The 14,386-nt window shown below is 66.7% G+C and overlaps 1 protein-coding gene across 7 annotated transcripts in view; it reads right to left on the bottom strand.

The window, feature by feature from the left end:
- The window catches only part of ADGRB2 (adhesion G protein-coupled receptor B2), a 98,036-nt gene that overhangs the window by 32,434 nt on the left and 51,216 nt on the right, over positions 1-14,386 (bottom strand). For 5 of the 7 annotated variants that reach the window (XM_044998078.1, XM_044998079.1, XM_044998082.1 and 2 more), the window contains 9 exons: positions 14,130-14,294; positions 10,004-10,168; positions 6,260-6,424; positions 5,403-5,504; positions 3,808-3,914; positions 2,521-2,715; positions 1,899-1,967; positions 853-961; positions 443-589 (listed from right to left, as the gene is read on the bottom strand). In XM_044998078.1, coding sequence (XP_044854013.1) covers positions 443-589; positions 853-961; positions 1,899-1,967; positions 2,521-2,715; positions 3,808-3,914; positions 5,403-5,504; positions 6,260-6,424; positions 10,004-10,168; positions 14,130-14,294 — 1,224 coding nt within the window. The remainder of the gene's footprint in view (positions 1-442; positions 590-852; positions 962-1,898; positions 1,968-2,520; positions 2,716-3,807; positions 3,915-5,402; positions 5,505-6,259; positions 6,425-10,003; positions 10,169-14,129; positions 14,295-14,386) is intronic. The other 2 variants (XM_044998080.1, XM_044998084.1) reach the window with 1 other exon arrangement.

Below are 14,386 nucleotides of genomic sequence, written 5' to 3'. Positions count from 1 at the left end.
CCGTTTGCACCTCTCTACAGAGCAGCCATGGAGAGAACGGCAAAGCAACTGCAGCCGCTGGTCTGCATCCACCTCCATCCGCGTCCAAACAACCGTCACAGCGGCCAAACCAGCTCGCACGGACACGGACACGCACAAATACACACGCACACACACGCAATCACATGTGACCATGCACACAAGGCACACGTGCATTTGCTCCCATGCGAACTTTGCAAATGTGCCTTCACAAACACACCCGCACACACACACGAACAAGGACACCTGCTTCATGCACACGCACACGGGGATGCAGACAGACCTGTGCATTTGCACACTGCATGCAAATACACACCTCGCCCGTGTGCACACACAAACCGACACACGTAATCCCATGGGAACAGACACGCAGACACAGCCGCCCCTGCTGCTCTCCTCCCCGGGGGCCCTGGCCCCACCTTACCAGAGGAGGAGAGGCTCAGCACCGACTTGGGGATGAAGAGCTTGTCCTCCGAGTGGCGGGCCCAGTCCTTCATGCCCCGGCGCCCCTTCATGGGGAAGTTGATGTCGCTGGAGACGGCCGAGACGGGCTCCCTCTGGATGCTGATCACTGCCAGGGCGGCGACGGGGAGAAAGGGTCACTTCCAGCTCACCCCTGCCTGGGCCCATTGGCCACGCTCAGGCTGCCCCGGCGTCCGTGCCCATGGGCCTCCTGGGAGCCCGCCTGGCGCAGCCCTGCAGGGGCCACGGGCCTCCTGCCACCTCCACTCCCCAGGGCTCCCAGCCTCTCTGTGCTGCACTGGCCTGGGACCCCTCATGCCCCCCTCAGAATAAAGCAGCCCCAGGCCGGGCCGCCCCCGCCCGGCCACTCACCCAGGTTGTCGGTAACCACGAGGGAGCTCTGGAAGGCCTTCAGCGCATCCCCCACCAGGTGGATGAAATCTTCCACGACCTTCATGAGGTGCACGGAGCCGGGGGACACCTGCAGGCACAGAGAGGGGGAGAGGCTACCCCAGGGCCCCAGGCACGGCAGGGGCAGGGGGCAAAAACAGGGGCCCAGGTATGGCGCAGGGGCAGGGGAAAGAGACTAAAACAGGGGCCCAGGTATGGCGCGGGGGAGGGTAGCTCCTTGCCACATGCCCCCACTGACAGGGCATGGGGCAGGAAGGACCTGGATGGTTCCAAAGGGTCCCCTCAAGTGATCCGCAGGGGACCCCCCAAACTTCCCAGAGCATGGGGGAGAACACGATCCAGGCCATGCTTAGCCTTAGGGGAAGGGGCAGATGCTGTGGGGAGGGGGTTCCATGCCCAGGCACCGGCCCCACCCTTTCATCCAGAGCCACCTCCCCCTCAGCAGTGCCAGACCCGCCCCCCACTGCTCCCAGCACGCCCCGGTCGCTCCGACCGTCCAGGAGTCTCCAGCCACCCACAGGCAGGCAGCTGGGCTCCCCCAATTCCACGGGGCCACTGAGTCGATACTGGCCGAGACAGCCTACCCCCAACCGCCTCTCCCCCGCGTACAGCTGTTCGGAGACCCCACCCCACGGGCTTCCCCGCCCCACCAAAGCCTGGACCCCTTTGGTCTGCACGCTCCCGGCTGTGGGGCGATCAATGACCCCGCTGAGCCACGGCCCCCCCTCAGCCTGCCCCACCTCCCCAGGGCCACTGAAGCCAGAGACCCCTCCCCACTGGCAGCCCCCAGCCCGATACCTCCACAGCAGCAGACAAGGCCCCAGAAAAGCTCCCAGACCCTCATCTGCTGATGGGGGCTCCTCCTTGCCTCTCGAGCGGGGCTGGCAGCATTGGCACAATGCCGCCCCCTGCTCTGTCGAGAGCCTGTCACGGCCACCGTTGCGCTGCGCCAGCCGAGTGCCTGCCTCCCTGGCCGGCTGGCGCCCGTCCCGGAGGGGCCGGCTCACCTGCTGGGCGTCCTCCCACTTGTCTCTGTTCTCCGAGTCCACCATGTAGCTGACCACCTGGAAGAAGCGCTGCAGGGAGTGGAGGAGAGGAGAGGAGAGGGGGCGTGAGGCGGGGGCTCTGTGACGCACGGGGGGCCTGGGACAGGGGGCTTCCCCCAGGCACCTCCGGGAGCCTCGAAATTCCACTGCCCTGAGAGTACCTGCATCTGCACCCAGGCAGCCCTGTCACACACCCACCCAGCCGGGACCCCCCCACCCCGCCCCAGCTGGGGTTCTTCCGGGACCTGCTGCCACCACCGTGGCTGCTCCCAACCGAGGGTCACCAACTCCCCCCACCCTCCTGGTGGAAGCAGAGCATCTACACCAGCTCCCCCTGCCGCCAGCTCGGATCCAGGCCAGCTTCGGCAGCGCCAGCCTGGGGACGGGGGGACCCCCAGGCACATGGGTCCAGAGATGGCAGGTGAAACCTCAGAGCCAGACACAAAAGGGGTTGTGCCAAGACACTAGGGCTGAGCCCCCGCCAGCAATGCCAGAGGGAGGGCAGGGAAAGGCAGCCAGCAAAGACCCCTTCCATGGGGCCTCGGCCTCGCTCACGGGACCGTGCGGGGGCCCCGGCTCGTACCTGCACGTCCTCGGAGGAGGGGACGTAGGTGGCCCTCTTGAAGGTGTCGGTGACGTTGCGCAGGATCTCCACTGAGAAGAGCAGGTCCCCGCTGTAGTACGTCCTGCGGGCCACCAGCTCCAGCAGGCTGCGCACCACCTGCGACATGCCCTCGCCCGCCAGCATGCGCTGCCCCTTGGCCAGGTGCTCCCGCAGCTTTCCGCGCAGAGGGACAGAGATGGGGGGGGGGGTAGGGGAGAGATTACCCAGCAGCAGGGGGTTCCCCAGGTCCCTCTCCCAACCCACCCTGAGGCAGCAGCCGGACAGGATTCCTGTCTGGGAACAGCACAGACATCCACAGGAGCCCCCGGCCACGGCCCCCCCCGGGGAAGTCCCCCGTGTCCCACATCATCCCAGGAGCCACCAATGCAGGGCCCAGGGCCTCGCTCCTCTTCCCCCAGGCAGGAAGGTGCCATACCCACACCAACCCCTCTCCTGGCCCCACACCGCAGCCCCTGAGCCCCCGCGGCCCCCCAAAGGTGGGCATGGGGCCGGTGGATTAGAGTAGGGGTCAAGGAAAGCAGGAACATTGGGTTCTAGTCCAGCTTCGCCACTGAGTCACTGTTCAGGGTGAGACACTCCTCTACCCCGTGCCTCAGTTTCCCCATATGTCAAAAGGGGATAACGCTAGTTAAGGCAGCTCCTTGATCTACCTCAGCAGAGCGCTTGGCCTTGACAGGGAACGGGACAGACAGCGACAACGGGGAAGATGGAAACACAGAGGGATAATTAGCATCAGCCCCCTCCCCGAACCCGGGGCGGGCGGGGGAAGGAGCCGGGGGCAAGGATGTTAATTAGGTCCCATTGCAAGGAAATATTCATGCAAAGCAGCACTTTAGCTGGCGGCTGGGGGGAGTGAGGGGCTGCTTGGGGGAGCTTTTGCCTGCCAATCCCGAGGGCCACCCGGCTTCAAAGCCCCACCCCCCACCAGCCACTTCAAACCAGGCCCCCAACCCTCCTGCGGGACGAGCTCCACTGCAAGGCCTGTTAGCCCCCAGGAAATGGCCCCTGCACCCGGGTGGCTGCCTGCACAGAGGGCAACGTGGGGGGCCCTGCAGAGGGGCCGGGGCTGGCACTGGGCACAGAGCTGGCAAGACGGGGGCAGGGGGCTGGCTGGGCTCTGCCCCTGCGCGAGGGACTCTCGAAGCGTCACAGCCGCCGGCACTGCCAAGGCCGTCGGGGGCAAAGGCGGCGCCGGCGAGGGGGGCGGGGGGGAGAGCGCGTGGGCCCGCTGGGCTGTGCACCTACTGAGAGATGTAAGTATCTGTACTCGTGGGAGATGCACCGGGCAAAGCTGGGCACGCCCCAGTACGCCACCCCCTGGGCGTTCAGCTGGCACCGGCGGCTGGCGGAGCCTAGGCAGAAGAGGGGGAAAGAAGCATGGAGCACCCAGCCTGTGCGGCCCGAGCGCCGCAGCCCCTGCCCCCACGCCGCCTCCCAGTGCCCGCAGCCCCCAGGCCCAGCTCCAGCCCCCCAGCCGCCCCCCAGTGCCCCCAGCCCCCAGGCCCAGCTCCAGCCCCCCCGCTCCAGAGTCCGCAGCCCCCAGGCCCAGCTCCAGCCCCCCAGTCCAGTGCCCCCAGCCCCCAGGCCCAGGTCCAGCCCCCCAGCCCCAGTGCCCGCAGCCCCCAGGCCCAGCTCCAGCCCCCCAGCCCCAGTGCCCCCAGCCCCCAGGCCCAGGTCCAGCCCCCCAGCCCCAGTGCCCGCAGCCCCCAGGCCCAGGTCCAGCCCCCCAGCCCCAGTGCCCGCAGCCCCCAGGCCCAGCTCCAGCCCCCCCGCTCCAGAGCCCGCAGCCCCCAGGCCCAGGTCCAGCCCCCCCGTTCCAGAGCCCGCAGCCCCCAGGCCCAGCTCCAGCCCCCCCGCTCCAGAGCCCGCAGCCCCCAGGCCCAGCTCCAGCCCCCCCGCTCCAGAGCCCGCAGCCCCCAGGCCCAGCTCCAGCCCCCCAGCCCCAGTGCCCGCAGCCCCCAGGCCCAGCTCCAGCCCCCCAGCCCCAGTGCCCGCAGCCCCCAGGCCCAGCTCCAGCCCCCCAGCTCCAGAGCCCGCAGCCCCCAGGCCCAGCTCCAGCCCCCCAGCCCCAGTGCCCGCAGCCCCCAGGCCCAGCTCCAGCCCCCCAGCTCCAGAGCCCCCAGGTCCAGCTCCAGCCCCCCAGTCCAGTGCCCCCAGGCCCAGCTCCAGCCCCCCAGCCCCAGTGCCCGCAGCCCCCAGGCCCAGCTCCAGCCCCCCAGCTCCAGAGCCCCCAGGTCCAGCTCCAGCCCCACAGCCCCCAGGCCCAGCTCCAGCCCCCCAGTCCAGTGCCCGCAGCTCCCAGGCCCAGCTCCAGCCCCCCAGCTCCAGAGCCTGCAGCCCCCAGGTCCAGCTCCAGCCCCCCAGTCCAGTGCCCCCAGGCCCAGCTCCAGCCCCCCAGCTCCAGAGCCTGCAGCCCCCAGGCCCAGCTCCATCCCCAGAAACCACATGCAGTCCTTACCCCCCAGTGTCCGCAGCACCCAGGCCCAGCTTCAGCCCCAGTGCCTGCAGCCTCCCCGAGCCAACACCCGCAGGTTCCCCCAAGTCCCAGCCCCTGCCCCCAGGCTCCCAGCCCCAAACCCCACCCAACAAGGTGCCGTGGGGAAGCCGTGCCGGGGAATCAATGCTTCTAGGAAGGCAGCAGAATTAATTACTCGGGGGCCCAGCAGCCTTAACTCAGCTCGTCCTGGGGAGCGCGAGGGGGTCCCGGGCAGCAGGCAGGGGCGGGACAGAAAAGAGCCGGCTGGCAAGTGAATCCTGGAGCCCACCTGCCTCGCCCCCCTCCCCGCTCGGCTCTCAGCCCGGGTGGGAGCTGGGGCGGGGACGGTGCCTCGGCCGCTCACCGGTGGCGTTGGGTGGGCATTTGTTGTAGATGATCTCGCCAGCGGCCGTCTTCTTCCAGGTCATCAGCATGACGTACTCATCCTTGCACATTTCGTGGTAGGCTGCCAAGGGAATGCGAGGGTGAGACGGGCCCCCGGGTGGCTGCTCTGCACGGATGGGGGTGCTGGGCGGGACTAGCAGGCATGTGGCAGGTCAGCCTGGGTGGAGGGAGGCCTGGCTTGTGTCGGGCAGACTGGCTTGAGAGAGGAGCTGGACGGACGGCGGGAGGGTGGGAGGACAGAGGGAAGGAATGCAGGAGGATAGATGGAATGATGGACAGATGGGTGGATGGAGCGACAGCAGGCGGGTGGAAGGACGGACGGACAGAGAGACAACAGCTGGGTGGAAGGATGGAAGGACAGACGGACAGACGGAGAGACAGCGGGTGGGCGGAAGGACAGACGGACAGACGGACAGACAGCGGGTGGGCGGAAGGACAGACGGAGAGACAGCGGGTGGGCGGAAGGACAGACGGAGAGACAGCGGGTGGGCGGAAGGACAGACGGACAGACAGCGGGTGGGCGGAAGGACAGACGGACAGACAGCGGGTGGGCGGAAGGACAGACGGAGAGACAGCGGGTGGGCGGAAGGACAGACGGAGAGACAGCGGGTGGGCAGAAGGACAGACGGATGGCTTGCTGGGTGGGTGTCGGTGCAGGACAGGAGGAGGAGGAGCTGGCTGGACGGAAGGGGATCAAACCAGCTGGCCAGAGAGAGGCAGAGTCCCTGGGTCCCATCGCGGTGACAGGCCGAGGCGGGGGAGCCCGGGTGCTGGCCTGGAGGCTGAGCAGGGGTCAGCAGACTCTCTGCCAAGTACCTGGGCACTTCTTCTCATTGCACGTCTTGACCTCCTCTCCGGAGCCCTCGCACGGGTAGCCCTGCATGCCCGTGCCCTGGCACATCCGGAAACGTCTCTGCCAGCCCGTGTCGCACGTCTTGGAGCACAAGCTCCAGTGGTTCCACGGGCCCCACTTGCCGTCGACTGCCGGGGGAGCAAGAGACGCGTGTTAGGGCCCCGCTCCGGGGGGACCAGACAGATAGACGAGCCAGAGACTGGGCCACGGCCCCGCCAGCCCATAATAACTTTAATCAAATATTCTACAGATTATTAAACCCATTAATCAATCGTTTCAGCCTCATTTCAACCAACCAAGACAAATGTCCCCTCGGCTAATTAGAGCCACCCCCGGTATTCCTGTCCTTTCAGCCCCAACACACCCAGCCACACTCCTGCCCTCTGCCTGCCAATCCAGGGGAGCCCAGACAGAGCCTGCCCTCCCCAGGACCCCCTCTGCCCACTGCCAGGCCCCTGTGTGCAGGGCTCCAGCCACCTAGGCAGCTCCCCACCCGCCCTGCCTCCCCTCCCCATGCTCCCTTGTTCAGTCCATTTATCGCACCCCCGCAGGGCTGGGGGGACCCCCACCCCAATGGGTCAGAGTCTGGTGCCACCGCAGAGTCCAGGGAGACACCGCTGAGGTTCGAGGCATCGGCCTCCCGGCACGGCACAACGGTGGGTCAGTATCGCTGGGGAAACCAAGGCACAGAGCAGGGAAGCGACGCGCCCCGGGACTCTCAGCAGAGGCAGGAACAAGCCAGGCTCCCTGCCTCCTAGCCCAGTGCCCCAGCCGTTGGGTCATGCCGCCCGGCTTTGCCACTTGCACCCAGATCCAGGAGGGGGAGCAGGCGCCCTTCGAACTGGCCCAGAGAGCGCCAGGTCTGCAGCACCGCACGTGATCTCGGACCCTTGGGGGGCTCAGCTGCCTGGCTCCGGTCTCTGCCCGGGTGGAGCCCCTCCCCGGATTTTCTCTCCCTCCTCCGCTGAGGCGGCACAGCAGCCTGGATGAGCCACGTGGCCTGCCAGGAGCCGGCGCCCCCGACCTTTCCAGGCAGCTACTGCAGCCAAGTGACATTTAAAGGTCAGCAGGCGCGTGACAGCATCTGCTGCTGCTTCGCACTGGGCCCAACACCCGCCCTCCCTCGAGGGCTGGGTGCAAAGGGCCTGGCCGGACCCACCCGAGGGGCCGGGACTGACTGGGGATGGGGGAAGGATCAGGAGACCTGTCCACCCCCATCCCGGGCCGCCTCGCGCAGACCCGCTCGCCCCGCACTGGCTGTCGGGTGCAGGCCAGCAGGAAAGGACCATCCTCAGCACTGAAGGGCCACCAAGGTTCGGGAAAGGTCCTTGGCTCCCTCCGTGTGCATGTGAGTCTATGACCCAGCTCCACCTTGCACTAGTGCCCACTTGTGAACACTCTCGTGCACTTCCCCAGGCTGCAGTTGCACGTACCGACTGCACTGAAGCACACGCAGGCAGACCATGGGCGTGGCAGTGGGAGAGAACCCGGGGTCTGGCTCTGCCCGCTGAACTGAGAGCAAACCTCCCCTGGCTAGCGGCACGGCTCAGGGTTAAACCTCTCTGTGTGGGAGCCAGGACGGCATCTCCTTGGCTGTGTGCTTGGTCCTGGCAGCAACTGACCAGCCACGGGGCCTCGGCAGGGCATCTGTCCCTGCGTGCGCACACGAGCGGTTCTGGGCGGTTGGGAAGGTTCAGTTCCTGATGCTGCCGGGAGTGCCCGTGCACGGACGCATTCCCAGAGCTGCGTCCCAAGTCCGTGCACGTGGCTCGCCTGGCTCCCGGTGCCATCACGAGCGCTCGCACAGACGCTTGTGCACCCCCCTCTCTCTGGGAGCCACGGCCCCACGACTCCGCCGGGCCCCAGGGCTAACGCTCGAGCCCAGCGGGGAGCCGCAACCATCACCAAGCGCGCAGGCGATGAAGGGCAGCGATCCCCGCCCAGGGACCTGCAGCCTCCCCACCATCCCGGGGCACAGATCACGGACGCTCAGACGCTGGGGAAGCACGTGTGAGGGTGTAGCACCACGGCAGCATGTCTGAGCTCAGCCCACGCGAGCGGGAGCCCCTAGCGCCCAGGAGACGGCGCCCCCCAGCTCTGGACGTACCCTGTCCCCCAGCCCCTCTGCTTTAGTTCTCCTAAAAGCTGACAGATTCGCTCGATGGCGGGGAGAGGCGGCCGGGGCCCATCTGTCACCATCGCCTGCTGACGGGCAGGTCCGTCCCCGCTGCTTGGGGATTAGCGTTCCTAAGGAGCACAGCTGGCGCCCCAGACGGGTTCACGGGGCCTGTCTGTGGCTCAGTTTAAATGTGTTTATGCCGAGTCTGGGCCCCAGCCCGGGGCCTGCGATGGAGCAGAGATGCCCCCTGCTGCAGTGGCATCAGGCTACACGGGACAGCAGAGATCCTGAGAGCAGCTGAGACTGGGCTCAGAGACCCAGGACAGCAACCGCCACCTGGCTCGGGGAGCAGGACACAGCCCTCCATAGCGAGCCCCACGCAAACCAGGAGACAGGGCGCGCTGCACAGAAGGGTCAGGCAGCTCCTCCCACTGCACATCAGCTGGGGGCAGCTGCACTGAACAAACCCCCACTCACTGGGAAACCCAGGCCAAGTGTGAGGGCACAGGGACCCCCCTGACCCCGGCATGGCATCACCGCTCACACCCATAGTGACGCATGGGGATCCCCCCGACCCCGACACGGCACCGCCGCTCACACCCACAGCAACGCACGGGGATCCCCCGACACGGCACCGCCGCTCACACCCACAGCGACGCACGGGGATCCCCCGACACGGCACCGCCGCTCACACCCACAGCGATGCCTGCGGATCCCCCGACACGGCACCACCGCTCACACCCACAGCGACACCTGCGGATCCCCAGACACGGCACCGCTGCTCACACCCACAACGACACCCGCAGATCCCTGGACACGGCACCGGCACTCACACCCACAGCAACGCACGGGAATCCCCTGACACAGCACCACTACTCACACCCACAGACACCCACAGGGCACTGACACTGACATCCACCAGGATGCACGGGGACCTCCCAACATGGCACCGCTGCTCACACCCACAGCGACACACAGGGACCCTCTCCCCCACCCCGATAGGGCACTGACATCCACCAGAATTCACAGGGACCTCCCAACGCGACTCCTCCACTCACACCCATAGCGACACACAGGGACCCCACCCCTGATGTGTCACTGCCGCTCACACACCCTGCGATGCACGGGGATCCCCCGACACAGCACCCCTGCTCACACCCTCAGGGATGCACGGGGATCCCCCAACACGGCACCCCTGCTCACACCCACAGGGACGCACGGGGATCCCCCGACACGGCACCCCTGCTCACACCCACAGGGACGCACGGGGATCCCCCGACACGGCACCCCTGCTCACACCCACAGGGACGCACGGGGATCCCCCGACACGGCACCCCTGCTCACACCCATTTACTGCAAGGGGGCATTTACCCTGCCAGAGGTGCTCCTGCTCTCCCCCTAGAGTCCCTGTGCAGGGGCTGGGCCCCAACATGCCAGCACCTGCCACATGCAGCCTAGTCTGCGCCAGAGCAATGCCCAGCACCGTGTCCCCAACCTCTCTGGGCTCTGACACCCTCCCTGTGGCCTGTCCCAGCTCCGCCCGCGCCCCCTGCCCCCACACAGCGCAAGGAGCGAGCGTGAGCCTTACCTGGGCAGTCAGGGCTGGTGCACTCCCTGGCGTCGGCGTGGGCTCCTTTGCACTCCGCCCAGCCGTGGCCCGAGACGCTGCATTTGCGCGTGCGCTGCTGGGTCCCGTTGGAACACGACACCGAGCACCGGCTCCACGAGCCCCACTCCAGCCACTGACCTTCCACTGCCGGGGAAAGCACAGGAGAGAAGGTGGTTAGTGCAAACAGGAGCTGGGGGGATGGGGGGTGGGCAGGGGCCATTCCTCTTGGCCCCGGTTTCCAAATCCAGGCACGAACCTCGTCCTCCCCTATCCACAGTTATGGGCTTCGGCAACACATTGGCAAAGTGTGCCTCATGTCCCCTCTAGTGGCTGGCCGGTTAGAGGGTAACAGCCTACTACTGCTACCAGCTGCGCCTAGAGCTGAAACGCTAGCTGCCTGCACTGTGGTGCTCAGGGCTCTGGGTTCCCATCCTGCCTCCCCACAGTGGTTACGGCAGTGCCGCCCAGACCCACTCTGAACAGCAGGGGTGGTGGTTACTGTTCCCCGTGCACCAATGGTGCTACAGATCTGCACAATGCTGCTGGGTAACAGCCTGGTGCTTACGGCGAGAGGGCACCAGGCTGCATCCATGGGGGCACGTATCGCAGGGGGACTATCTGCCTTAGCTCCATGAGTGCTCCTGCTGCAGAGGCTCAGTGGATAGCAGGCCACGGCCCGGTTCAGCCTGCTCCCGGCAGCTTCCTGGACAGGAAACGGGGAGGAGAGGCTGGAATGGGGGGGGTGTCTGTGGGAATCGGCACAGCTGTGCCTGGGGACCCCGGGCTGAGATAGGTGAGCAGCACCTCAGCTCTGCCGGGCAGCAGGAGAGCGGAAGGATCCTGCCCTGACTATGCCCCTCACACCAGCTGAGCAATGAATCCTCCCGCTAGCCCTTAGCAGGGACCTTGCTGGAGGTGCAGAGCAGCCACCTGCACTGGCATCCCAGCGGCTCCACGAGCTCCGAGCCAGGCCCGTCGGGGAGGGAGCGTTAACGAGCCGCCCTGTGCCAGGCAGCACCCGGGAGAGCTCCCAGAGCAGCAGGCTGGCTCTGCAGGAGCACAGACAGGCTCTCTCGCCCCGTCCGCCTTTGGCTGATGTGAGCACTGAACTCCCTGCCCCGGCCAGACCAGCCTCCTAAAACCATCGCCATGGAAATGCAGCCGATCCGCTCGCTGGGAGCAGGAAGGAGGGAGAAACTAACCAACGCGGGGTTCGGGGATGGCCCCAGGGGACAGGCAGCCGGGGGATGGATCTGGATCTGGGAGACAGGCCTGGCTCCTACACGGGGCAGCGTGCAGGCTCAGAAACAAGCGAATACGTTTCCTCCCCTTGATGCACTCCTGGCCCCAGACCCCTGTCGGGATAACACCGCTATTCCCCCGCCCCACAGGCTGGTAGCAGCTTGTCTGGCCCGTCAGCCGCCCAACAGGGCAGGAAAGAGTCAGCTGGTAACCTGCTGCCGCACAATCAGTAACTGAATAAAAGAGCGAGAGAGCGCGAGAGAGCGCGCGAGAGAGAGTGAGAGAGAGAGCGCGAGAGAGCGCGCGCGCGAGAGAGAGAGAGAGCGCGAGAGAGCGCGCGCGCAAGAGAGAGAGAGAGCGCGAGAGAGAGAGAGAGAGCGCGCGAGAGAGCGCGCGAGAGAGAGCGCGAGAGAGAGCGCGCGAGAGAGAGAGAGCGCAAGAGAGCGCGCGAGAGCGAGCGCGAGAGAGCGCGAGAGAGAGAGCGAGCGCGAGCGAGCGCGAGAGAGAGAGAGCGAGAGAGAGAGCGCTCTCGGCCAGATCCGCAGCTCAGCTGCAAGGGGATCCGGCCCACTCACTCCCTTCGACACCAGCTGGGGCAGCTGCTCTCTGCCTCCCCTCATTCCCAATTCCTCCGGCAGGCTCCTGGCGGGCACATGGGGCTCTGGGAGGGTTCTCAGCCTGGCACGCCATCCCCCGGCCTGGGCCACTGCCAGCTCTGCCCCAGAGGGAATTGCTTGTTAGCCCTGAACACAAAGCTACTTACAAACGACCTGCCTGCAGCCTGCCTGGTGCTGCTACTCATCAGTTCCTCCACCCCCCGACAGAGCTGGGTGACACCCGCCCATCACGCTGGGTCAAAGGCACGGCCCGGAGTGACCCGCTGGCAGCCCAGGCACTGTGGGGCGGCAACCCTCCACCCCGGGCCTCTGAGCTAGAGACACCCAGGAGAAATGACCGCGTGCGGGGGGAAGAGCCCCCACGTCGCCGACCTCTCGGGGGGGTCCCCAAGGGGCCGTGTCAGGACTCAGCACAGAGGTGGGGGTTCCACAGAACGGGGGAGCCCCTCGTCCTCTGCTCTCCCCTGGCCAGCGACGGGGCGGGCTGGAGTCGCCGCTGACGGAGCTACACGCTGCCCCTGCTTTAAAGCAGCAGCTCCAAACGGGGCGGCCGCCGGCAATTTCACGCCTCGGCCCCGTCCGCCTGCAGCCCCCTGTGATGGAATAGGGACTGTCTGTGTGGTTGATAGGTGAGAGCAGGGACTGTCTCTGTGCTTGGTAGGCAGAGACAGGTATGCAGCTGTAACATGAGCCTGGCCTGGGGGAGGGGAGGTCTCACCTCTGGCTGTAGCTAGACAAAGGGAGGGGGGAAGTGGAATCAGTCTTCGGTTGGGAGCTGGGAGGTGGGTTTCAGGGGATCCTAGGCTGGGATCCAAGCACCCTGAACCCCCCAGAAAGGCCAGATTGAGGGGTCCTGGCTCTGAACCCAAGCTGGGCTGTATCCTGTGTTCCTGTTGTTCAATAAACCTTCTGTTTTACTCGCTGGCTGAGAGTCACTGTGAGACCAGGAAGAGGGGTGCAGGGCCGGACTCCCCCACACTCCGTGACACCCCCGCCCGCTGGGGAGCTCGGGCTGCCAAAAGGGAACTGACAGCCAAGCCCCCGGAGCCTCCCCATGCCTGGCACCGCCCCCAGAGGGGCTCTGCTTACAATGTCAGCTGACCCACAGCAGGCCCTTGCCCCTATGGGGCCCCTTCTCTGATACCCCACCCCCCATAGCTCCTGCCCCATGCGTCCCCCTTACTCTGCCCTACATTCCCCCTCGTCCCATCCCACAACTCCATTCTCGCCCATGGAGCTCTGCCCACCCACGTCTCGTGCCTCACTACAGACCCATCACACCCCCTCCTTTGCCCCCACACGTCCCTCCTCCAGCACCCCAGGGCCGTGTGCTCACGATGCGCCCCCCAGACGTCACAGTCCTGCCTTCTCCCGTTCCTCCTCCCCGGCCCCCGGGGCTCTCCCCCTCCCCACAAGGGGCTGGAATCACGGCTACCCCCTGGGGACGCTCAGTGCACGTCACGTGCATCCCGCGCGCCCACAGAAATGCCACTTGCTGAGCCCGCCGGGGCCTCGGCCAAGCGGCCACATCTAGTGAGACGGCAGCGTTTGCTACCAGCCCCCGGATCACAAGCCCCGGCCCAATCGGGAGCTGGACGCAGGCCGTTCAGCCCCAGAGCTGGGGAACCTGGGCTTTAATGTGGGGGTGGGTCTGTCTAAGCTGGAGTCACGTACCCCCTCCCCCAGTCACCCCAGCTGCCCCCTTCGCACTCACACCTGGGTCACACCCCGCCGGCCTCATTCTGACCAATCTCCCGGCCGAGTCCCCTTCCGACCCGCTCTCCTGGCTCAGGGGAGGGAACAAAGGGGCTCGCCTCGTCTGCTCCCCAAACCATCCCTCTCCAGCACAACACCTGCATCCTGGGTCACAGCCCCACAATCCCCCCCAACACACACTCTGCTCCCTGCGTGCCGGCCAGCAGAGAGCCAAGGGGGCGCCGGGGGACGGACCATGACCTCCGTGTCCGTCTCTCTAGGCTGTTCCTAGGGCTCCCAGCCCCGGGGGAACCGAACGCACAGAACAGCAAAAGTCTTTGCCTTTGGTTTCAGTCAAGCTGGGAGCCTAAATACCTTTGAGGATCGGAGCCTAAGTGCCCTGAGACCGCCCCGGGAGGGGGGCTGCCTTTCCTGAGCGTGGCGTGGGGCTGGCGCCGAGGGCGAGGCTTCGCGGGGCGGCCAGGGAAGGCAGGCAAGCAAGCAAGGCGAGCGGGAAAGCGCGGAGGAGAGCCAAGGCGCGAGTTACTAACCAGGGCAGATTGCGATATTGCAGGGCTTAGTCTGCACCTCGGGGCCCTCGCAGGCCTTCCCGCCGTGCTGCGGGGCTACGCACTGCCGGGTTCTCGTCCTGGCCCCTCGCCCGCAGGTCACGGAGCACAGACTCCACGGGGACCACTCCTCCCACAGGCCGTGCACTGCAATACAGCACACAGCAATCACGCCTCCGGCCCAGCCCGGGCCCAGGCCGCGCGCAGCATACGGCATGGCGGGGGGGGGGGGATCGGGG

This window comes from Mauremys mutica, chromosome 23 (genome assembly GCF_020497125.1).
Source record: "Mauremys mutica isolate MM-2020 ecotype Southern chromosome 23, ASM2049712v1, whole genome shotgun sequence".
Taxonomy (NCBI): Eukaryota; Metazoa; Chordata; order Testudines; family Geoemydidae; genus Mauremys; species Mauremys mutica.
The sequence above is the reverse complement of the archived record's forward strand: the minus strand, read 5'-3'. Positions and strand labels throughout refer to the sequence as shown.